This window comes from Hippopotamus amphibius, chromosome 11 (genome assembly GCF_030028045.1).
Source record: "Hippopotamus amphibius kiboko isolate mHipAmp2 chromosome 11, mHipAmp2.hap2, whole genome shotgun sequence".
Classification (NCBI taxonomy): domain Eukaryota; kingdom Metazoa; phylum Chordata; class Mammalia; order Artiodactyla; family Hippopotamidae; genus Hippopotamus; species Hippopotamus amphibius.
The window spans coordinates 64,808,078-64,834,266 of record NC_080196.1 but is presented as its reverse complement, the minus strand read 5'-3'; the positions used below and the strand labels follow the sequence as shown (position 1 = coordinate 64,834,266).

Sequence of the window (26,189 nt, the reverse complement as noted above, 5' to 3'; positions counted from 1 at the left end):
TGTGTATCCTGTTCCTTTCCCCAAACTGGGCTATCCACAGTCACTGCCCTTGGGAAAGGTTGTGATGATGACACACATTATTTAAAAACGTTCAAGTCTTGGATTTTAAGTTTCCAAAGTTTACTTGGACTTGCAAGAGCCTGATATTTGGAGCTTTAGAAACCAAAAGCTTGGAGACCCATCACATCATGTGTATGCCATAAGAAATAAACCTGAATAATGCTGAGGAAGTAATAAACAGTTTTCACACTTCCTGTGAGATAACAATTCTCTCAGTGGATGAAGACAGACACAGAAGAAAATGTAACCTGCATATTCATGAGTTCCTGAGAAGTTCCCTGCTGCCCATGCCTCTCTAAAGTCTAACTCTAAGAGCTCTGAGACGCTTAACCCAGAAAGCTTTGGCAATTCCTGCAATCCCAAATATAATAGGTGGGTGGCTTGTTTTTTAATTTTTTCTGCATCTGACAGTTTGTGAGCAACAGAATAGAGACAGCTGAATGCCCGAGCATATTAGTGTGAGACTGCCTCACAGGCTCCCACAGGAGAGTAGGCAAACTCACCCTATGCTATTAAAAACAAAAAAAGACCTAAGGAAGTCCCATATTTGCATTATTCCCTATATTCAGAAGTAAGGTGAACCACATTATCAATCTACATGATAGGAGCAAACTGAATGGGGAAATGTACATCTCAGCAGATACCAGTACCATCATCAGATAACTAAGGCCCTGCTACCTCCCACTCTCAGGCATGAAACTATATGAACCATCCTCATCCCTTAGAACCCTAGGCAAAGCAGTACTTGAGACTTCCTGAAATCATCAGGAATTAGCTAAAATTAAGTTCCTGCTTTCATTGAGTTTCCTTTGCTCTTCTTTAACTAGTTCCTTGTTGGAAGCTTAGATTATTGATTTGAGACATTTTGTCTTTTGTAATATACGCATTTACCACCATAAATTTTCCTCAAAGCCTTGCTTTAGGTTCATCCTGTAAATTTTGATATGCTACACTACCATTTTCATCCTGTTCAAAATACAAATTTCCTTTGGGATTTCCTCTTTCACCCACAGATTACTTAAAAGTGTGTTGTCTAATCTTTAAATAACTGAGGAATTACCACATAATTTTCTCTTATTGATTTATAGTTTAAATCCTTTGGGTCAAAGAATATCCTTTGTATATTGCATATATTTATATGTATCACATCTACATAGATTTTAAAACCCCATAAGACAATGCTATTATTTTTGCTTTTATGGGTCCTATATATTGATGAAAAATAATAACCTATTTATACTTTCTGTTGCTCTTCCTTTTAATCGAAGTTCTAAATTTTCTTTTAGTATCATTCCTCTTCATCCTGAAGACTTTCCTTTAGCATTTATTTTAGAGCAGGTCTGCTGGAAAATAATTCATAGTTTTTCTTCATCTGAGAATATCTTTACATCACCTTCTTTCCTGAAAGGATATTTTCAATGGATATACAATTCTTTGGACATTAAAAAAAAAAATGTACCATTGTTAGTGCCTTCCATTGTTTCTGGAGAGAAGTCTGTTGTCATTTAAATTATCATTTACCTACATATAATGTGTCGTTTATCTCTGGCTGCTTTCAAGATTGTTTTGTTTCAGCAGGTTCATTATTAGGTGTTTTATAACATTTTTGAGTTTATTTTGTTTGGGTTTCACCAAGCATCTTGAGTTGGTCTGTCACCAAATTTTGGAAACTTTTAGTTATTTTTCTTCCAACTATTTTTTTCTATACCAATTCCTTTTTTTCCCTTCTTCTATGATTTCAGTGGCCAAAATGTCAGCTTTTTTTACATTGTCCAACATATCCCTGAGGCTGTTTTTTTTTTAATTTTTTCCCACTGTTTTTCAGATAGGATAATTCCTATTGATCTATCTTTAAACTCACTGACTCTTTCATCTGCCATCTCCATTCTACCCTTGAGCCTACCCAGTATATTTTTATCACTTATTATATTTTTCAGTACAAATCTTCACATTTTATTCTTTTCAAAAGAACTATAGTTCTTCTTCCTCTGCTGAGAATATCTATTTTTCCACTCATTTCAAAAGTATATACATTTTTTTTACAAAGAGCACTGGTTGTAGTAGCTGCTTTAAAGCTCTTCATAATTTCAACATCTGACTCAACTGAGAGTTGGCATCTGTTGATTTCTTTCCTCTTAAAATGTATCCAGTTTTCATTGCTATATGCAAAACAATTTCAGGTTGTATAATCCTGAATATTTTGATTATGTTGTCAGACTCTGAGTCCTATTAAAATCTTCTGGAAAGTGTATTATATTTATAGTATGCAGTAAATCCTATTAGATTCAGACCATGAACTCTGGTTGCCTTCTCACCAGTGATTCCATTATGAGCTAAGTTTTCAAATTCTGCTATGCTTCTTTGTGTCTACCCTGCATATAAGCAGATCAGGGGTTAATCTGGGCCTTGTGCAATAGTTCTTGGCTGTGGTACTTTGTATATGTTCTTCACATTCATAGCTTGACAATGAATTCAGTTCACACAAAGATTTAGGGGATCTCCTCCCTGGTATTTCCCTCACACTCTATTGTTTCCAACATCCCCTTTTTTTCTGATTCCTCTAGCCTGAAAATCTCATTTCCTCTTAGTTTTAGCCTTCTGCACTTTGCCAAATTTCATGAGACTGGGGCCATCTTTTGGAAAATGTATCAGTAAAATGAGAGCAAGAAAGTAGTAATGGGATTTCACACACACTGATTGGACCACAGGGGCCCTTTTCCTCCGGCTAATGAGATAGGTCTCCACTTAGTTTTAGGTCCTTCTCTGCCAGCACTGCCACCTACCGGCAGCAGTGCATCTTCATGACTGAGACCACACTTCAGTTAAACATAGGAGATGGGGGGGTGGGGGGGAGGGGACAGAAAACTCAACCCTTGGATTGTTATGCTTGTAGTTGATTCCCATCCCCATTCTGCCCTTTACTGTTTTTCATATTTCTCAGGTAGTTGCGTTTTGTATTCTCTCCAAAGTTTTTAGTGGAAGAGATAGTCTATAATTGGCCAGCACTGGAAGCCCATATGGTTATCATTTTTAGAAACAAAGAATCATGAGCCCTGCCCTTACCCAGAATCTCTTTTTTAACAAGATCCTCAGGTAACAGGTAACACATTAAAATATGAGCTGTCTTGAGCCAGAAGATAGGAATAAGATTTTCAAAGCTCTTGGAACCTAAGGAGATTCATGTAAAGTTCTTCAATGAGGTCCAGAAGAATCAATTCTAAGACACACACACACATTTTTAAATGAAAAGATAATTATCATAATTAAGTAGGAAAGGGAACTTAAAACAGAAAAAAATATATGGAAATGGTAAAGAAAATTATGGTAGAAAATTATGGTAACAACAAAGACCTACTATCTCATAATAACCTATAATGGAAAAAAATCTGAAAAATAACATATATAGATATAAGTGAATCACTTTGCTGTACACCAGAAACTAACACAGCATTGTAAATTAACTATACTTCAATAAAAGATAAAATAAAAATGGGCTAATTAATGAATTAAATTTTTTAAAAGATAGTTATGGCATAGATACTTGATTAGGTATTTGTGAAACCAAAAAAATAATTATCAAAACTGTTGGGAAAATCTTAACAATAATTTTAAATGAAAAAAGCACAATTCAAAGATTTATTAAACTATTATTATAACTCTATAAAGTATGCTAAGTACCATATTTTAGAAAACAGTTTAATTAAAGAGAGTAACCAGAATATCAAAGGAACTGGAAATAAGACTGAATGATTGCCTAGAAGGAAGCTTTCTTTAGTCAAGTTGTGGGAATCCAAATAAATGGTGGCTTGTTAAATATGGGTTTAAAGAGGGCATAATAATCCCATGTGATTAAGTTATGGCACATACCTCATCTGGATGGAAACATTTTCTTGCATAACAGGGATGTACCTGCAGGAAGCACTGAGTTCTTCGTCATCATGACAGTGTATTATTTTATTAGCATTGCCAGTATGTGTGTCTTTAACGCATATTTCCATAGCTGACCAAATGCCACTTATTCTAATTGTCTATATCGGTGCATAAAGCTCTTGTTATCCTTTGTGTAGCTGTTCACTTAGCATAAAAAAAGTTAAAGTTGGAAGGCAGAGAAGATGATATATACACACTCTGATATCAAATTTTCATTTAATACATGCTAATATATAATTATTTGCTACACTTGTGATAAGACAAAGATCTTTTTTTTAAGTATGGGTCTACTGATTGACATTCCAAGTGTACAAGCGCTTGATAATGCATTGTCTATGACTTCTAGTTTCAGTTACTTTAAAGTAGAATGAGAAGTTAGTTATTACTTGTAAAGTAATCTTGGCTGTGCAGAAACCTAAGTTTTCTTCTTGTTTTCTCTATTTTTCCTAATTGTTTCTTTTTTAGCAATTAACATTTATTTTGAGACTTTCTAAAGCATGGAATTTTTAAGTTTATGCATGCAAATCATCAATTTATGAAATATTTAAGTCACATAATTATGGGAATAATTAAAATTCACAAAAAAGGATGTGGGAAAAACATAACCGGTAATATGCACACAACTCAATTTTATGTGCACAAGGTACAAGTAACTACAGTGTAGACTACTATGAATGAATCTGTCCACACCCTGGGAAGAGAGAGTTTTGGTTAATTCACTAATTAGTGACGCTCTATTAAGAGGTCTTTTATTTTATTTTCAAGCAAAATACCATCTAGTCTTGATTTGAAAATCCCAGCTAATTAGGTCTGTTGGTTAGAGCATGGTGTTATTATGACCATGCTAGACATACATCTTCATATATGCCACTTAGCTTTGCCCCGTGTTCCTAGATTAAACCCCCAAAGCCCTCTAGCCATCTGGCAACCGCAGTCATGTCCACCTATAAGTATCTTCTCTGTACCCCCTCACCCTGGCATCCCACGAGAAGAAAGAGAATAATTTCAAAAATATTGGCCAACCTTATCTCAATGACTACTATCTTTATACATAATGATGAGACCCAAATATTCAAGTAATATTTTCTGAAAACACATTGTAACTTTTACAAAGGAAGAAAAATAACTACTAACAACAAAAACACCCACTCTCTGCCTGTAAGACAAGTTATTCCTTCTTATTACCAAAATGAAGCTTCCAACTTCCTGAACTTATATTTTGAATCTGCTTCTCAACCTTCCAGTTTTCTAACAGCTCCAAACACTTGAAAAATCTGTAACTGTGAGAATAACTAGCACAAACGAATACTTGATTAAAATTAGGAAGAGTGGAACATAAGAGCCTATTGAATAAATCTCAGATACAGAGAAAGGAAAAAAAAAATCAAAATAAAGATTTTCTCTTTTCAACATAGGCAGGGGAAAATGACTTTCAGTTCCAGCTAATATCTTAACAGATGTACATATTAATGTTATTTTCTATATTCTATTCCCCAAATATTAGGCAGGTCTTCTTTATAATGTATAATATTATAATAAAATAATAATTTAAAGATAAAATTATAGAATAATTATTTCTTTAATGCTTTTTAAGAACTTTTATTGAGATATAACTGACATACAATAAACTGCATATATTGAAGGTGTACAATTTGATTTTTTTTATTAGTAATGTATATATGGCAATCCCAATCTCACAATAGGTTATTTCTAATAAATGATAATGGATACTATATTTTGTTATTTTTCTCTATGTATTCAAAAATACTTAAACATACGTTAATATAATTCTGTGAATAATAATCTCTTTTTATATGTGCACTCCTCTATCTCCATCCTCCTATGAGAAACCTAAAACAGTAAGCCACCTCTTATTCTATTTAGGAGACAGGAATATAATGGAATATATGATGGGAGATAATGAAATAAAAAAATTTTAAGTAAAAACATTGAGAAAAATCAAAATAATACATATGTATATATGTGTAATATGTATACATATATATTATTAGGAATATATATTCCTAATGTGATCAATCATTAAAAGTTTCAAATGATCTATTAGAAATTATATATTTCACTAAATTATGAACCATCTAATCAAAAACTATTAAAATGGCAACACATTAAGCATCAGGCCCAAGTAACATTTAAATTATTCCTAGTCGTATCTTAAACCACAAATAATTTTAGTCAAATACGCTTTTTAAAAAGTTGTTTTAACTGAGCAAATGCTTTTTGGAAAATATAGGCCAAAAAACTACGTATTACTTTTCTTTTGCTGTGTAACTACAAATTAGTTGGTTTAAAACCTCACAAACTTATTATCTCACAGTTTCTGTGGGTCCAAAGTGCAGCACATTTTAACTGGGTCTTCTGCTCAGGTCCTCTTGGAGCTGAAATCAAGTGTCAGACAGATGCATTCTTACTTGGAAGCCCAACTAGGGAAAGACCCACTTCCAAACTTCCTTGAGTGTTGCCAGAATTCATTCCTTGTGCTTGTAGGATTTAGGTCCCATTGTTTTGCTAGCTGTTGGCAAAGCATGATCTCAGCTCCTAGAGGTTCCTCTCAGCTCTTAACCACATGGACCCCTCCATCTCAGAACAGAGAACCTCCCTTACATTGAAAACATCTCAGGCTTTGCAACTCTCTACTTCTGCTATAAGCCAGGGAAAAAACTCTCTGCTTTTAAAAGGTTAACGTGATTAAGTCAGACCAACCTGAAAGAGCCCCCTTTCTTCAAGTCAACTGTGGCACATAACATAACCATGCGAGTGATAGCTCATCATAGCCACAGCTTCCACCCACACTCAAAGGGAAGGGAACTAAGTTAGTGTGAGGATCACTTGGGAGTTATCTTAGACTCCTGCCTACCACAGTATACAAACACTGAAGAATCACAGGGAAGACGCTTAGTGGCAGAAACTGGCCTGTGGATTTAAAATCAAAAGAGCCTGAGCAAGAAACAACTTGGAATAAGATTTAGAATACTGCCTTAAAGTATAAACTCCAAGTTCTAAGCAATATTTGAAACAGCAACTTTACTTTGAAAAGGTCCGTGCTTAAATAAGTATTCTGTATAGATCTCCTCTGGGTTTTTAGAAGGATTTCTCTGGATAATCTTTGTAGTTGTAGAGGTAGTAACAACTAAGCGGTCAAAAATTATTTCTCCTCAACTCTAAAGACAAAACAAAACAGTTTATTATGATTTGATCCATATTCCTTTCAAATGCCTTTAAAGCTATTCTTTCTTATGTTTCACAAAATCCTACTTTTAACATTTTATTGAAATTAATAAAGTCTGAAATTTGCACAGCATGATTCAATTACACAACAATATCAAGCTATTGTATTATATTGATTTACTGCTTGGTAATTTGATTTCAATACCTGTATAATACTTATTTATAACTATAAAATTTCAAACAATATATCGAGCCAAAGAAACTATTTAACTTTTATTCTTTATTCATCTGATTTATATTCTGTAGCATAAACCAAGGAGAGACCTCAATTCCCTACCTATGAGACCTATATTGTAACATCCCTGCTCAATCACTTTTGGTAGCTGCCATTCCCAGCAGAACGAAGGGCAAACTTTTTAACATGGCAGTAGAGGCATCCCATAATTTTGCCCCAGCCTACTTTCCAACTTCATCTTCCACTGTGCCCTACACTTAAGCTATTCTTGACTGTGTACCATCTCCTCAACTTGTCTTTAATGAAATAAACTCTCACCCTGTACCAACACCAAAAGTGTATAATTGTTTTGTGGGTGTCATGGATTTGTATGGCTAAGAAATTATTTTAATGTTGTGTTGATTATGTACAGAGGCACCCCCCTGTAAGAGAGGGGTGTATTTTAGCTGAAGTGTAAGATCTTAACCACAGTGATTTACTGTGAGGCAATATTGTACTATGGGTTAGAGAAATTATTTCCAAATTGGTATATGCACACCCCAGGGAATGCATGAGATGACCTACTAAGATGAAGAAAAAATACTAAAATTTATGTTTATATATATTTAATATCAATTCTATATATTTATATTTTTGCTTATGTGTTATGCATTGACACATATTATATCTATATAATTTATAAAAATACACATAATGGGGGAATATTCAATTTTTTTGAATCGTTGGAGTGCACTATTTAAAAAGTCTGGAGACCAAAGTCAGGACTTTGGCATACAACTGAAATGGTTTCTCATCCCAACTCTAACACTCAGAAGCTGTGTGACTTTAGAAAGCTGTGTTAACTTAAACCAATGTTTTCTTATGTAATAAAAAATGTTTATACCATAGGACTACCGTGAACATTAAAGGGGACATTTTGTCTGAAGTTATTAGCCCAATCTTTAATCAAAATATATTAAGAACTTGATAAATGTTAGACATTATTATTATTATTGTGTTACATTCAATACTTGCTAAAAAAAATGCTCATTAAAGAGTTCCAGATGACAAGCAAAGTCACCAGTTTTTCAGCTGTAAAAAGAGCCTACCCTTGTGCAGTATAAGATGGTATAAGTGCCAAGGAAAACAGTATGGTGGTTCTTCAAAAAATTAAAAAACAGAACTACTATGTGATCCAGCAATCCCACTTGTGGGTATACATCCAAATCACTGAAAGCAGGGTCTTGAAGGGACACCCTTCACACATCCATGTTTATAGCAGCACTTTTCACAATAGCCAAAGGTGGAAGCAACCCACATGTCCATCAACAGATGAATAAAGAAAATGTGGCAAATATATACAATGGCACATTATTCAGCCTTTAAAAGGAAGGAAATCATGCCACACGCTATAGCATGGATGAATCATGATGACATTATGCTAAGTGAGATAATCAGTCACAAAAAGGCAAACACTGTGTGATTCCACTTACATGAGGTATCAAAAGTAGTCAGATTCACAGAAAGTAGAATGGCAGTTACCAAGGGCTAGAGGGGAGGGGAAAAGAATTGTTGGGTATAGAGTTTCAGTTTTGCAAGATGCAAAAGTTCTGGAGATCTGTTGCACAACAATGTACGTATACTTAATACTATTGCAGCATACACTTATACATGTTTAAGATAGGAAAGTACATGTTACGTTTTGTTTTTTAACACAATTTAAATCAATAAATGGAACTGTTTTTTAAAAGAGTCCCCAATATGGCTATGAAACTAGTTGTTGTGTAGTGGTAAATAAGAAGGTCCCTTCTGTGGTATCGTACTGGGAAGTAATTTTCATTTATTACATTAATACTGAGTACCAATGATGTATTACACACTATGCACTCCCCTCCTTCAAAACACGTTTTGGAAAAATTACCAAAGTACCAAGCAATGGACATACTGCATGGTATGGTATGGTAAGAATATTGTTGGTCAATTCAAGAGATATTAAATTGGTGTAATCAACAGAACTGTCAAGTACCAACTATAAGAAGGGAAGAAAAGGGAGAAATCCAGCATATCACACAGACTGGGGCTTGGATAGGTGAGCAAATTGTGTTGCCATCCATGGAGAAGGAAAAATTTTAAAGAATTTTTTTTAAAAAAGAAAGAACTGACCTGAGGACACGAGGCGGAGCGTAGGGGAAGCTGGGACAAAGTGAGAGAGTAGCATTGACACCTATACACTACCAACGTAAAATAGACAGCTAGTGGGAAGCTGCTGCATAACACAGGGAGATCAACTTTACGATGGGTGATGGCTTAGAGGGGATAGGGAGAGTGGGAGGGAGTCACGGGAGGGTGGGGATATGTGTATAAATACAGCTGATTCACTATGTTGTACAGAAGAAACTGGCACAATAGTGTAAAGCAATTATATTCCAATAAAGATCTTAAAAATAAAAGAGGTCAGCTTGGAGGACCTAGGAAGGGGATATGGAGGGAAGAAAAATTCATTTTTGAACTTGTTTAATTTTAGGTGCTTAGGGATATCTTGATGGAAACATCTAACAGAAAACCCAAAACACAGACCTGAACCCCAGAAGATGTACATTAAGTCCCCAGAAAAGAGACACAGCTGAAGCCATGGACATGAGTACCATTACTCAGGGGAAAGAAAGAGTGAGAAAAGGAATTCAAAATGTATCATAGTGAAATTACTTAATTTCAAGGATACCTAAGTAAACAATCCATGAAATTTAGAAAAACAGGTTTGCCTTAGATTTTAACAGAGCTAACACAATATTTACAATATCTGGTGGAAAGAGTGAAATGAAGAAATTACAACTAGCTAAGTTGCCCTTTACGTACAAAGGCAAAGGACAAATATTTTCAATTGCATATAAACCTCAAAGAATAGAACATAGGAACCCTTCTTTAGGGGAAAAAAAAAAAGATGATCAGAAATTACAGCTAATCAATTTTGATGAATCAAATCAAAGAATCTAGAAGTAAAGAAATCCAGGTAAAAGAATGGATGATAAGCATTTCGATATAGCAAAGGAAAAATATCAATAATTATAATAAGCAAATTACATACTATAACAGAAATATAAAAAATCTTGACAGTAAAAGCAATTAGGTAATATGATATAATTGATATAACAAACACATAATTCTAATATAATAAATGTAATTGATTATAAATATGGAGATAAGTAACAAGGAGGTAAGAAGTGAAAATATATTTCTTCCTTAGCTACCACCAGAGAAAGTCAATTATATGGTATAAAATTGAAGTTTGTAGTTGAAAAATAAATGTAATTCACTCTGTGTTTTTCTTAATCTTTTCTATTAATTTCTGGAATAAATACCTCTGTGAAGAAGACTTTATTAGCAATTTTTTGAATTTTGTGTATTTCTTTTTCTTTTGTTACATTTTGGTAATGTTACATTTTATTCTTCTTACCCAAATTAGCATATAATTACCATCCCAGTTTCAGAAAATTACTTCTACTGGTCCATATACAGTATCACTATCAATCATCATGTGTAATTTTCTTTCCACATATATGTTTAGAGGCAATCTGTAGTGGTGCTCAGAATTAGCTAATGGTGGTTATATCTGGGCAGGAGATTGAGCATGAATCTTTAGCATTTTTTCCCTTTTCCTTAGATTTGTGAAATAATGAGAATTATCACTTTAAGAAGACAAAGTCATTTTTATTTTCTAAAAATGGAGAAGGCAGAATATGTGAATAATGCATTAACACATGCATATATATGTATCTTGTATTTGAACTCCTTGTTACCATGTGATTTTTGGTTCATAACACAATTATAATTACATCATTGTCAATACTTAGAACAGCTTCTATTTTTTTAGTATTTACTATGTGCCGGGCATATGCTACATATACGATATGCTTAGGAAGTATGAATTATGATCATCACTTATTAGCCGAAGCTAGTTAGGAAAGTAATATTATGTACATTTACAAAGAAGAAACTGTGTCTTCGGTTAAGAAACTTGTCCTAATTCACAGGTTCAGTAAATGTCAAATCCAGGATTTAAACCTTGCTGAAAAATCTATATCCTGCCCACTCTACCAAGTTCCTGCCATCCATGCTGTCCATGAAGTTTATCTTGTTATTCCAGGGTTATGAAAATGAACATAACCTAAAACACAGTAGGTCCACTTTAATCTTTCCCAGCTAGATGCAAAAAGTCTTGGCAGATACAACAGCTATTAGTAAAAGGTCTTTGTGATCTTGACATGGAGATGGAAACTTTTGGAAGTTCTGCTGCCACATGCTTGTACCCCCTTCCTCACCCTTCCTTCATCCTACGCAGAAAGTCTAGAGTTAAAATCTTGACAGGCAGAACCTCCGCTGGCTCAGGAGGTTTCCAGAGGGAATACGTGTGAGTGCCAAGTCTCACCCCTCACCTCCACTACAGTTACCAGCAAGACAAGGAGGAACCAATGGAAAAGTCCAGGACTGGTGTCTTAGGAAGTAAGTGTGGGACAGTCCTCATACATGAAGAGGGTCTGAATTCCTCCTAACACTCAGGAGGATTATCTCTACGAGCCCTTTGCCCCTTAATCGTCATGGCCAACTGGGCTCTAGTAAAGGTACCCTCATTCCCTGGGAGCCTTAAGGAGGCGGGACTTACAGATGACTGACTCCTCCCAACAACACACAAGGAACTGCTAAAGCCAGCTTATATAAACCACAATGCTAAGAATCATACTTGGGATCTCTTTAACTACCCCCCACCCACCAAGACCTATGGTATAGTGTCCCAAAATACGTAAATGAAGCAAAAAAAGCATTGGTCATCAATAGTAAGTCCCACTATGGAAGTATTAAGAGATAAACAAAAATTTGCTTATATCTCAGTGACTACTATTATGATTTGACTCTGTGTCAGAGTTACCAGGTATCATCATGTATAGCGGGCATGTCCCTCAGCTTTGTTTTCTAGAATTTCTATAGCAAATTCCAGATCCAGGCCCAATATATATGTGTGCCTCAGGCCAGGGGGTTATTAGGCCAAGTGGAAATGTGTAGAGACTCCTTACATATTATTTCCTTCACTGGGGTAGAATAACCAAAAACCATACAGAACTAAAAAAACAGTAACTGTTTCATGAACCAATCCATGAATATTCATTCTAATCACTGTACAATAATCAATTAGTAGTATACAGAGCAAGAAAATATGAAATCTGAGGCTGTAGATTGCAGAACTGAATAAGTTATCATTTTTAAATGACATAACTAGAGATAATGCATTTTCTTTTCTGGGTGAAAAATTCATTTTAGGTTTCCTAGTGGAATAAATAAAGGGAAAAAAATACACGTGAATGATTAAAAAAAAAAAAAATCAGGCCAAAATTTCTGTTCCTACAAATACAGGTCAGGAAAACATTGCTCACATTATTTGATGTTACAGTTTGGATATTCATTACCTTGTTTGCTTAAGACTAAAAAATAAATAGAAATGTGAGTTTACCGAATTTCCTAATGTTTTATACAATACAGTGGACTTTTAAAAAATACATGATAACACAATATTATTACTAACGAAAAGTTGTAATGAAATTTCTGGTTCTTTTCTAAGCTTACCTTTCCTAATATGAAGTGGTAGAATGTGCTTTGGTGGTTTACATTTTAAGTGTGATGTTTCAACTCGTTGCCAGAAAACTAAATGTCAATCAGGATGCAAAGCTTCTAAAACCAAACTAAACTAGAACTACCAAAGATGTAAAATAGAGTAACCAAAGTAATGCTAAATTTAAATGGTCAATGATTAAACAGTTTCATCCTAATCAATGTCAGGCATTTGCTATATCTTTTTCAGAAAGAACATAAAGATAATAGTGGCAGTGTGGAAAAGAACTTCGATGTGATGCTCAACAAACCACATATGTGTGTGTACATGTGCGCACGTGCGCACACACAGTCCCACCCCAGACCTAAAATGGCTGAGTTGCAGGATGTTGTTGCTTGGTGACCAAACAGTATCTCCTCAGCCACACAGTAATCTAAACAGTGACAGATATGTCCCCTCAGTTTTAGGCATGGCCAGGACAAATGTTAAAGGGCATGTTTATTTTCTCCAATATTCTACATTTTTAAGTCAGTTGTCACTTGCTTGATTTTACCATCAGCTACATTTAGGCTTAAGAGGGAAAGTATCTGCAAAGCTACATATGTTCTTTTGAAAAAACAAGAGGTAGAACCAAGCTTCGTTTAGACTGAAAAACAGTCCTGTTTCAATTAAGTCTGTGTGGTGTGTCTGTTCTGTTCTAGTCTGACCTCCCAGTTGCTATCAGTCTCCCTTTCTTTCATTAAACACAAGGAGTTAATTAGCCCCAGCCTGTCCTCTCCGCTTCTCTTTTTCCCTTTTTGCAGTAGTAATGATGTCTAATTACCAGCAGCAGTGGGTTACTGCAACACCAGGCGCAAATCTCTCTCAATGACAGCAAAGCCAGCCGTGAACCTCCAAGCCTCAAAAAGCTACCATGATTCTTAGGCTACTTGAAAATACCATTCAAATACAGTACTTTCTTTCAACCAATATACGCCTTTGAATGAAAAGAAAAACACATTTGGGTCTGCACTCCTGCTGTCATAAAGACAAATCAACATATCTTCAAGGAAAAAACATTTTGAGATGTGGAGAAATACACGATAAGAGGTGGGGGATCTTTTATTTTTTAACTCATTGAAATGACGATTGGCTGTCTCTCAGAGAAGGAGGAGCCTATAATTCTATGTCAGGAGCAGCATAAAAATTTCATAAAAAGCAATAGAAGAGTTCATGAATTAAAAACCTCTTCAACATTTCAAAACAGGCGTGAATGAAGATCAGAGCTCTTAAATACTACACGGGAAACCATTACCTAAGAACATCACCTGAAGGATTACATTTTCTCCCCTAACTATATGGAATCTTTACTGAAAAGAGAAACACGTGTTACTTTATTATTAACCCTGGAGTTGTTACTCTGTTAGATGTCTTAGCAGCAATTCTTTAACAACTCTGCATTAATTTTTCATTGAAAATATGGTATCTGAGCATGTGAATGCTGGTTTGAATTACTGGCATCCATGTTTATCTTAGTGCCTCTACAACCATTACAGAATTTATGTCAGAATTTTTAATTAATGTTTTAAAGAGGCACACCTGTTTATACTTACAGTGGCTGTAACCAAATCCATGCAAGTATAAACTCACTGGAGCAATACACAAGTGAAGCTATCTGACATGTGAACAGAAGTGCCTAAGTGTAATATTAAAAAAGAAAGAAAGAAAAATTCCCAAGCTAGAAATTTGAAAAGAAAAAGCATACACAATCTTATTAAATAATATTCAGGTGAATATATTTTAAATGATTATTTTATTCATCAATTAGCCCAGTATTGCCCAAAAGGAAAATATATTCACATGCTGTGAATTCTAATTTATTTTGTCTAACAGTAAGTTATTTTTTAAAATCAGGTTCTTCATGTTACTCCCAATACAAATGAATGAAAGCACTTCATTCTCTATGACAGACTTCTGGCTCATCCAGATGTAAATAAACCTCAGTTCATCCATGCCCATCTAGTGCTCATTACTTAGTAAAGCAATCTCACCATTGTCTTTAGCAATGCCACATGTTAAAGCAGAAGGCTGCATTTATAGATCAACCTTCTAGAAACCTTCCAACAACAGTACATTTTTTTAAAAAAACAGCTGAACTTTTATGTGTTTTCATTTCGCCTTTATTTCCATGTCCCATTTTCCATATAAATTTCAAAAGAAATATACTTCTTTCAAACAACTACCTCCAATTAATCAAGAAACCATAAACTGCTTTACAAACATAAAAAAGTCCTCCAAATAACCCTTTGAAAAACCTTTCATGCACATATTTCCAATTTAATATACCTCAGTTTGAGATAGAAGAATAGCTTTCAAGGCATCTCGTTTCTAGCATCCTCCAGGAATACTGCACGAGAAACAGTTGCCAGTAAGGGAGGGAGGAAAAGGAGCAAATGCTCAAGAAACCCGAAAGCGAGGCAAAAATGTACAGGATGCCAGATACCCTCCCCCATCCCTACTCCAGACGAGTACCCACCTAGCATGATGAAGAAAGAGGTCTTATGGAGCTGATAGGCAATCCTACTTGTAGCCTACAGTGCCCATCTCCTTAAAAAGGAAATTGACGCTGCCGCTGCTCCCCAACCTCACGGGCTTCTGCCTAGTGAGGCTGAGATACACTGAGCTCTCAATGCCAGCGCCTAGGCTTAGGGCTCTGTGGCCATGAGACTAGAGCCATCCCAGAATGAGGAACAAATACGTATACCACTTGATTCTCCCAAACCCATCTCTCTTTGTTGTTCATCATGTAGCTGCGGCTTTATTTGTGAAAAGGGGACGTGAGGAAGGCAATGGGGGGACCAGGAGGAGGAATCTCCAGGACCTTATCTACAATCGAAATAGTCATGGCAATATCTCGGGGAGTGATCAAGGCGACCTGACAGCCCGGTGTCTCCCAATAGCGGCAGTCGAACAATAAAAGCTGATAGAGTCCGGGGGAAAACCCCACATCCACGACCAACGCCACGTTCGGGCTTTGTGCCAATAAGGAGACACTGTAGACTATCGATCAGAATCGTCTATTATCAGAACGTGCGGCTGGGGGTCCAGCGTGGCCTTTATGCGCAGTGGCGAAGGCGGGACACGCGCCAAGCACCCAGCGAAGGACGTGGGACAATGGCCCAGCCCGAGGACGCGGGACGCCGCCCGACCCGGGGATGGAAGCTCCAGCGGCGCGTCAGGGAGCCCGGAGGCCAGCAGGGCTGCGCGCTCTGAAGATGCGCTGCCGCTTTAAAATAAAGGACCACAAAGACTCCACGTTGGGGGAAACGCGCCTGGTTCACGCGAGTGGGGACGACTTGGGGAGGGGGTAGAGAAGGGTGGGGGCAAACGAGCCAACGGTGGCTCACGGCTCCCCCTTTCTCCCCCCTCTCTCTCCCCTCCCCGCCGGGCTGCTCGGGCAGACAAATAACAGAGGAAGGCGAATCACTCACCGTGGTCTTGACCGGCACGTAGAGCACTTGCTTGGCGCCGCCGCCACCCCCGCGGACCTCGTCCGGCTGGCCCAGCTGGAAACCCTTCGATTTGACCCAGAATTTAAATTTGGCGTTGTCCGTGGAGCTCGACTCGCAGCCGTTGAGGAGCTGGACGATCCGCTCGTATTTTTTACGGGTCACCGTCTTGGTCTTGCCTGAGTCCCCGTAAGTCCTGAGACACCAGTCCTGGAACTGGCGGTACATGTCGCGCTCGCTCTCCATGTTCCCCGCTCCCGGCCGCCGGCCGGATGCTCGCAGCGCACTTCGCACCTGTTCACCCCGGGCTCATGAAAAATGCAGCCCCCGCCACGATGTAGGGACGCGAGGTCCCGGCCGCCGCCAGAGCCTGCCTCGGGTGGGACGGAGGACTGGGGAGAGGGGAGGAGGGTCCGGTTGGGCACCAGCGATCAATGCCCTGTGCTACCAAGTCTCTAGTTCATTCGTAATTGCGACGGATGTCTCGGACGCTTTTCTCGTCCTCTTAGTGATGGGTCTCTTTAATATTGTGGGAGAAGGACCATCCTAACAGCATCTGGCCCGGAGGAGCTGGGTTTTGAATAATTAAAATCCCATTCCTTGGTTTGTTAAAAATCCCACTATTGACTTGGGGTGGTCCCTCGACGCCTCGCCCTGGGCTGCGTCCGGGGCAGGCAGGTGGAGCGCAGCGCCGCCTCCCCGCGCGCGCCCCAGAAGCTTCCCCAGCCTCCGGCCCCACGGTCCAGGAGCGAGGGCTGTGCCTCTCTCCAAAGCAGCTGCCCAGCCGAGCGCCTGAGAGCCCGAAGGGCACCCGGGTCCCCGGGGCTCTCCTTCCTCCAGGGTCCTGTTCCGCTTCGGCCTTCCCTGCGTGGGGCGTTCAGGGACTAGAAAGAGAGAAAGTTCTTACCTGTCATGTTGTTAAACCTATCAAATCCTGCTACACAGGAAAATGTTTAAGGTATTTTTAAAGCGGCTTAAAATGTCATTTCTTCAGATGCATTTAGGCTAAATTCCAGTCCCGTAGGTAGGCTCCAAGAGTTAAGTCCCAGAATTAGGAAAGCATTCACGGAGATTTGGCCATAGTTCTATAGGATAGCCTGTGGTACCCCAAACAGATATCCGTTCCAGGGGGATGTGGGTAAACGAAGGCAGGCCGCTGGCGGTGGGTCTCCTGGATAATGATGGGGTCCCCAGACAGGACTCCTCTGGTCTCTGCTGAACTGGGCACAAGGCATAGAAGTAAGTTTATGGTACAGATGCTTAAAACCCTTGGCATGAAATTAGAATATAGCGAGGTATCATTTTCCTCTTGCTTGGTTACAGTTTGCAGTTCACACGGGAGGTTTCGGATGTCTATTTTCCCCCTGCCACGTCATGGACACCCCCTCCACTGCTCAGAGTAGCCAAATATGAGTTCCTCTGGACGATTTCTCAAGCAAATGAAATCAGCGGTGCCTCCATTCAGGATTTCCATCCGTTTGTTACAGAGCTGGAAATAGGGGAGTTCCCATCCTCCTCGCGCTGCGATTGCGGCCGCTCCTCTTTATTCTACTCTCTGCGGAGGCCCGCGCCCGTCCCGGGAGGCGGCTCTGCCAGCAAGGCGGCCCGACCAGTGCGTCCTAGCCCACCTTTGCCCCTCGTCGTGGTCTCCGAGACGAAAGCCCCGAATGGGAAAGCGAAGTGTTTGTACCCACTGCGCCGCAGCTGGTCCCGGCACTTGCAAAATGGTCAGTGGCTTCTGCTCGGCCAGGCTGAGTGTGTGCGTGTGTGTGAGCCAGGGAGCGAGGGTGTGCGGCGTGCAGGGGGTGCGCTGTGTGTGCGCGCGTCTCCGGGAAGGTCTACGCTGCGGCTGGAGCCGGGACTGACAGCCCGGGCGGAGCGCGAGCAGCTCCACACACTAAACCTCTCGCCTCTCCCCTCACCCCCACCCCTCCCACTCCCCTCTCCTCCCGCCCCCCCTTCCCCGGCCCCTTCCAAGCTCTCTGATTGGCCAATGGGACAAAAGTTTCTGTGGAGACGGCTGGGCGCTGACGTCACGGGCAGAATTGTCCCATTTAGGGATCCCGGGGGCAGTGCGCATGCTGCAGGCTGCAGGTTAGAGGCTGGAGGAGGTAGCAGCGGGCCCGGCGGCAGCCAGGTGGCGGAAAGGAGCACTCAGCATCCAGGTGGGGGGACGACTCCAGCAGGGTTTCCATGGAGATTCCTCTGGGTCTAGCCTAAAAACAGCAGATCAGCTGACACCATTAGCTCAGGACCTAATTACTGCTTATTGGAGCAACAAATGAGGGAGAGGGCCAGCTGCAAAGGAAGAGTTTTTATCCACCACCACCCCTCCGCATCTCCTCCTCTCTCCCCTCTCTGGGTGGCTCTAGAGTCCCGGGTGAATTCTCATTAACTTGCAAGATTCCTGCAACAACGGCTCCCCTTCTCTAGAGGCTACCCTGACTGCTTTTATACTTTTTATTCCCTTCTTTTGTATCCAAAAAAAAAAAAAAAGGTAGAAATAAATCAGTTGTCCTGAGTCCTCGAATTTTTTTGCCCAATAAATATCAAACCAGTAGAGCTCGGAGAATCCACAGGCCGATGGAAGTCACAAGTGTATCTAATATAGTATAAGGGGAGGCTCACTTTTAGTTTATTGAATTGAATATTTATCTTTAGACTTTTCACATTAGAAAAAAATTCAGTATCCTTAATACATAAATATTTGGAACAAGAAGTTGGACAGAAGAATATTTTCAACCACCCTTCTCAATGTGGTGTACCTCACAGGAACAACTCTCTTAGAAAGTTTCCCTGGTGGTATCAGAGACGGAGGATGATTCCAAGTCGGGAGATCTAGATTTTCTGGTATGTTGGTCACAGGTTTCCTAGGAGATTCTGGAAATATAGTTGGTCATAGGGTGGTCATTTATTCAAGATTAAGCTGGCTCTATAGAGTTTACTTTCTCTTATGGTTATACCTTAATTCACAATTTCACAATTCTTTTTGGTAGCTCTTTCATTTGAAAAGTCATCCCATCTCCTCTAAGCCTGGTTCAAGTACCTTCAGAACCAGAAAGCCTGCCTTCCTTGACCTACTCAAGTTAAAATAATCTGTCTGTCTAAACTCCTCTGGATAGTGTCTTTCAAACATTTTTAACCTTGTCTCATGGTAAGTCATACATTTTACTTTGGCATAGAATGCATACGTACATCTGTCCTCCAAAAATTTTATGAAATAAGCACTTTTCATTACATGTAACACACTATTTGCCATTTTTCTCCTACTTTTTTTTTTTTTTGTAAAGTATTGTCCTAACTCAAAAATTTATTTTATGATCCAGCAAAGGATGACTGACAACTATAGTTTGGAAAATATTGTTTTAGATCATAAGAACTGTACTGCTCCTTGTACTATATTTATATTTTCGTACAAGTATGTTTCACTTTCCAAATAGAATCTTGATTGGAAGACTCTTAAGAGTTTGCATTTTCTTGTTTTCCAAGTAACTCCAGCACAGTGAACAATGCACATAGTAAGTGCTTAATAAATACATACTGAGTTCATTAATAAAGGAAAGAAAAAGAGAGGAAAGGAAGGAAGATAGAAGCAGGCAGGCATGATCCTTGGCCATTCCTGTTACCTTTTGCTAGGTGTTATTTGGATAAAGTTGGGTCCCACTTAAGGAAATACCAGGGCCTAACCACATATACCTGTTAATTCTATTTATGGTTATACTTGACATGCCAGCCAATGTATGGAAATTAGAACCCTTGAGACATAAAGAATTCACAGAATAAAAATATGTCATCAACCCTAGTTATATTAACTACATTTGGTATATAAGCAAAAAAAAAAAACCCTACAAAATTGAAAGCGATCACATAAGACACATTCTTTGTCGAAGGACGTGGTAAACAAATTAACTATTGAAAGAGTATTCACATTGGACTAAAGGAATAGTGAGTCCTAGGCTTTTGAGGGCTAAGCTTCTCAGAGCCTGTGGATTCTCTGGTCTCCAGTGTGGTCTGTTCTGTACTTATTATTAATTGGCAGGCTCAGTCAACATCTTTTACGGTATCTTTTCTACCTAAGAACATAAGCACTTGAAAAATCTAAACTCTGCTTCAGCAACCCACTCTGGATTCATTTCCCTCCTTTACTTTTAACTCCTCTAGAAGTTCTTCCCAGCTCCACCTAAGGGTCATACTAAGCCTTTCCTTCAGCTAAATTATTCATTGAACAAGCTGCCTGGAATTTAATTGGCATTTCCTCCAAAACACTTTCTTCAGAATTGCTTCTCTACAGAGCATTTCTCTCCAAAAAGTGACTCTTCATCCCCATATATGAACACCAATCCCTAAGCCCTGGCCTAGGATTCTGCATGCCATTTACAGGGAGAGGAAGTCAGAAATTGTTACATCAGAAAGTTATATTTTAATGAAGGATAATCCAAATTTTGAAACACAATCAACATGATTTTATTATGAAAGTAAAATTTCTTCAAACCTCATGGTCAGTTTGTATATGACGTTTTAAAAAATCTGGAAAATCTTGTATTTTAACATCCATCACAAATAGGCAACACTACATATTCATCAGCAAAATGTTACGGTGCAAACAGCATATAATCTGTAATCATAAAATAAGGGTTCAAAGAATAAACAAGACTTCATTCATCCATCCATATAATTACATTTTTATTCAACAATTATTTACTGAGTGCCAATTTCTCTGATAGGCTCCAGAATTAAAGTAGTCAACAAGACAGATGTATATATATGGTCCTCATCTAATGGAACTTAAACTTTTCTAAGGAAGACAGATAACAAGCAAGGAAATAAATAATCAGTATGTGAGATAAGTACCAGGAAGGGAAAAAATGGTGCTATAACAGAAAACAATGGCAGAGTTATAGGAACTTGGCGACTCAGAGAAGATCTATCTGGTTAGATAACATTTTTCATGAGACCTGAAGGACACAAAGAAGTCAACCATAATGAAGAGCCAGGAAGGGGAACTACAGGCACAGCACAGAGGTAAGAGTTTGTGACATGTTTGAGGACTAGAAAAGACCAGTGTAACTGCAGCTCACTGAGCTTCAAAGAAAGAGGTAAGCTATGAGGTCTGAGTTGTCTCTTGCTGCTATATCCTATAGGGCACTGCTCACCATGATAAGGAATTTGCATTGTATTATTGGTCCAGTGGAAAAATCAAGTATTTAAGACAAGAGAATTAATGTGATATGAGATGCATTTTTAGAAGTTTCACTGGCCACTTTGAAAAGAAAGGATTAGAGGGAGGCAAGCATGGCCAATCAGGAAATTTGTGGTAGTTGTAGTAGTTTAGGTCTTGGGGTCCCCAACCCCTCAGGGCCGCAGACTGATACAGGTCAGTGGCCTGTTAGGAACTGGGCAGCACAGCAGGAGGTGAGCAGGCAAGCGAGCAAAGCTTCATCTGCTGCTCCCCATTGCTCACATTACTGCCTGAACCATCGCCTGAACCATCCCCAGCATCCCCACCATTGCTTGCATTACCACCTGAACCATCCCCCACTAACCCCATCCATGGAAAAATTGTCTTCCATGAAACCAGTCCCTGGTGCCAGAAAGGTTGGGGACCACTGGTTTAGGTGAAATATTATAGTAATGGACTAGAAAGGAAATGGTTGAGGTACAGGGAGAGAAGTGAAGGGTTAAAGATATGTTTTAAAGATAGCAGAAGGCTTGCTGATAGATTGCATGTGGCAGGTGAGAGAAAAGATTGAGTCAAAGATGACCAGATGGCTTCTGGCTTTAGTAGTTATGGCTAGTGGGGACATTGACTTAGAGGGGTGGGGTTTCAGAGAGGAACAGATTGGGAGTTGGAGGCTGAGGTAGGAGCAGAAGTAGGTTGGGATGGAAAGGCAGGAAGAAAAATTTAATTTCAGAAAAGTTAAATTTGAAATATGGAAAGAGTTGTTCATGTAGGAATTTGAATATAGAAGCTTGAACGACAGAGAAAAGTCTGGGCTGGAGATATAAATACAGGAAACTTAAAGCCATGGGAATGAATGACATCACCTCTATCCACATATCTCCATCCCCCCAAAGGGAAAGCCTATATCTTTTAATATTGATTTTGTGTAAACTGATAACCTAGGACTGAAATGAAATGTCCTCTACTGACTGAACAGCAGAAGTTAGCTCCCATTGGTGTAACCCTGATGGTGGGAAAGCCCGAGAAGAATAGCAAAGCCATTTGAATCAGTCCTTGGCTGAACCTAAACTGTTAGTGAGTTCCAAAATTTACATAGCCTTAAAATCATCTAAATTTTTTATTTTTTACTTAATTTTTTATTTTCTGGCAGTGCTGCATGGCATGTGAGATCTTAGTTCCCCAACCAGGGATCTAACCCGGGCCCCCTGCAGTGGAAGTGCAGAGTCCTAACCACGGGACCTCCAGGGAATTCCCAATCATTTAAATTTCAAAAAGGAAAGACAAATACTCTATGATATCACTTATATGGGGAATCCAAAAAATACAACAAACTAAAGAATAAAACAAAAAATGAAGCAGATTCACAGATACAGAGAACTAATTAGTGGGTACTAGTGGGGAGAGGGAAGGGGGTGAGGCAAGATAGGATTGGGGGGAAGGTTATTATGGGACTATATGAAAGCATGTGTGTGAAACTTGAAAATTTTACAGCACTATAGAATTTAAAGTATCTTTCATTCAATGAAAAATTAAAGTGAATTAAATCAAAAAATAGTCAAAACGGCGAAAATAAAATTTGACTTCAAAATAAATATATAAATAAACTTTGAAGAGAAAGACTGAAAACTTTGGTTAGACCTAGTCTAGATTAGATCAGGACCTGGAGGCATGCTAAAATAGAAATCTACATTTTGAAGATGGTCTGCAAGCAAATCTGTCATTGAAGGGATTGAATAGAGCCTTTGTCTACTGAGTTAAGTCAGTAAGAGAATCTGAGCCCTTTAGCAGAACCAGAGGGGGTGATAGATGGTCCTTGCTACTTTGAAACCTGGAAATTCTAAACATCATTATGCATTCAGATGTGTAACCATCTATTAATAACTCTTCCAAGGAAAAGGAATTTGCAAAGGAAGCAAATGGCCAACTCAACCAGCAACTTGATTACCATACAGCATGGTAACTTTTCAAAATGAAACATCATAAAGTTAAAGCAGAAATGTACAATGTGTGCCAATAAGGAAATTTGAGACTACATAAAAAATGTCACGACTCTGATTTTATTAGTTGACTTCCATTCTATTGACTTTTCCAAATAATTCTGAAAAGAGCTATCTTTAGTATGCTATAGCTATCCTTTGGTTCAGAAAAGAAATGCTTTTAAGAGAGTCTAAATATTGTCCTGATCTTTAGGGCTGTCATTACTAAGACACCAAAAAAGTGGCTTTTTGTTTGCTTGTTTGTTTAATTTGTAAGCTATAATATCCATATCTTTATTCCATTTTCTAACCAAAAGAAAAAAAGATTAGAAATTTAATCTTTATTGCTTGGTCCCAAATTGATTGATATTTATGTTTGCTTAGTGTGATCACCCTTAAATATGGTACATTGGTCAGCAGTTAATTTCCATATATACTTAAGTGTGCTAGCTAAGAACAAACTAGATTTGACAAGTCTGGCAAATTTGCTGAATTTCCCTTTCATCCCCAACTTTATAGCATCTCTGTATGAACAAGTCCAAGGCACAGCCAGTCCCTGCATTTTAACAGCCACATATGGATTCATTCAACATTCACCCACCTGACATTTTCATCTAGCTGTCAGAACTATGATAAAGTCCAACGCTGACAGTCTGGTGTTCGTGTCCCTTGTAACAGAGAAGAAAATACATTTTTTTCTGGCCCCAAATATTGCTTTATTTCCAGTAGCCATATGGCTTATCTTTTCTTCCAAAATGTATGTCTTAAAACAGTAATCCACATATCATCTTCAACTCAGTGGACAGCATGATTATAGAATTTCTACATTATTTTTAGAACAGTTATTTTGTCATGGAAAATAACAACTCTTTAGGAAAGAGGGAGCAGTGCACCTCTGCCCAACTCCCATTTATACTTTTCTGCATTTCCAGTTTTCACTCTGATTTCTGTTGAATGAACCAATTAATATCATCATCATCATCTAACCCTCATATCTTATTTATAATACTTTTTAATAATTGTAGGACATTTGTTTAACTTGAAGGTTAAAAGTAACTAGAACAGACACAGATATTTCTTGGCTGAAACCACAGACTCAAAATAGTTTTCACAGGGAAGACGTCTGGGTTCAAATGTCAGAATCTGCAAAACAGCTGTAACAATGCTAAAATACTGTCCTTTGGAAAAAAAGAGAAGTTGAAGGGAAAACTACCCCTGGTTTTCCTGGGACTATTCTAACAGGCATTGAAAAGCAAGGCAGAAAATCAGTTTTAAATTTCTCTGGTCTCTTTTCTTCTAAAATGAGTACCTTCCAAATCTTTAGAGAACTCTTTAATTAAACCTCTTGATCAAAAAGCAGAGTAACCAGTTAGAAGCTCCAAAAATTTACATTCTTTTTATAGTTTATATTGAGTTTTAAAAATGAGAGTTAACTTTTAAAACATGAAGTGCTCCTCTTATACGCAAAAATACCTCTTAGGCAATTTAACTTTAAACTGTCTGCTTTGGTGATCTTGATAGCTTGGAAAAGCAGAACACCACTATGGGGGTGACACACGTCCATTTATCTTAATGAATTGCAAGTTTTATTTTTTAAATATTTATTTATTTATTTATTTATTTATTTATTAGCTTTGGCTGCTCCAGGTCTTAGTTGCAGCACACGGGATCTTCCTTGAGGCATGTGGGCTCTTTGCTGCAGTGCATGGGCTTCTCTCTAGTTGCGGCATGCGTGTTTTCTCTTCTCTAGTTGTGGTGCATGGGCTCCAGGGTAGGTGGGCAGGCTTAGTTGCCCAGTGGCATGTGGGATCTTAGTTACTCGACCAGGGATCACACCCACGTCCCCTGCATTGCAGGAGGAATTCTTTACCACTGGATCACCAGAGAAGTCCCTGGATTGCAAATTTTAGATTGAAATAATCTTTAAGGCAGAGTTTTACATGTGTGCCTATGATAGAAACTGCCTAACATTATCATACACCATAATTTATTAAGAACAACCTTGCTAGGTACAATGAAGCTGTGAGCCAATCAAACATTTGAGCCATTTTGGCCATTAATTTGTTATTGGGTGTGATGATTGAAATAAACCCCTCCATATAAGGGGAAGATGGAGCAGCTCCTTGAGGGTCAGTGGTAGAGAACGGTTTACAAAGACAGCTATGTTTCTGAGTATATTGATGTGTACATGTCTTCTTGTAGAAAAACAAATATACCTGAATTTGGAAACAGCAACAGTCCTTGAAATCTCAAGATTTCTCTGACTCAAAATCATCTGAGCATATCATTTTCTCAGAGTATTAAATTTACTAATCTCAAGTAAAATGAAGTGATTTCATGACTTATACTTTTTAAAATTGTTTCCAAATACTGATATGACCACTACTTTCTAAAATAGCAGAAAACTATGTAATTTTTCAGTATCAATCAGTTAATTAAGAAATATAGAGTGATGATATTAGCTTATATTTTTACTAATACCCATCAAGGTAAAGGCATATTATTGATTTATACATTTTAAGAATGAAATTAATTTGGATTTCCGCTTCTA

The 26,189-nt window shown here is 38.3% G+C and overlaps 1 protein-coding gene across 6 annotated transcripts in view; it reads right to left on the bottom strand.

Annotated features, from left to right (window-relative positions):
* NOL4 (nucleolar protein 4) overlaps positions 1-16,759 on the bottom strand; it is a 400,651-nt gene extending 383,892 nt beyond the window's left edge. For 4 of the 6 annotated variants that reach the window (XM_057699285.1, XM_057699288.1, XM_057699286.1 and 1 more), the window contains exon 1: positions 16,463-16,726. In XM_057699285.1, coding sequence (XP_057555268.1) covers positions 16,463-16,726 — 264 coding nt within the window. Of the gene's footprint in view, positions 1-16,462 lie in introns of all 6 variants that reach the window. The other 2 variants (XM_057699284.1, XM_057699287.1) reach the window with 1 other exon arrangement.
* Positions 16,760-26,189: the final 9,430 nt, after the last annotated feature.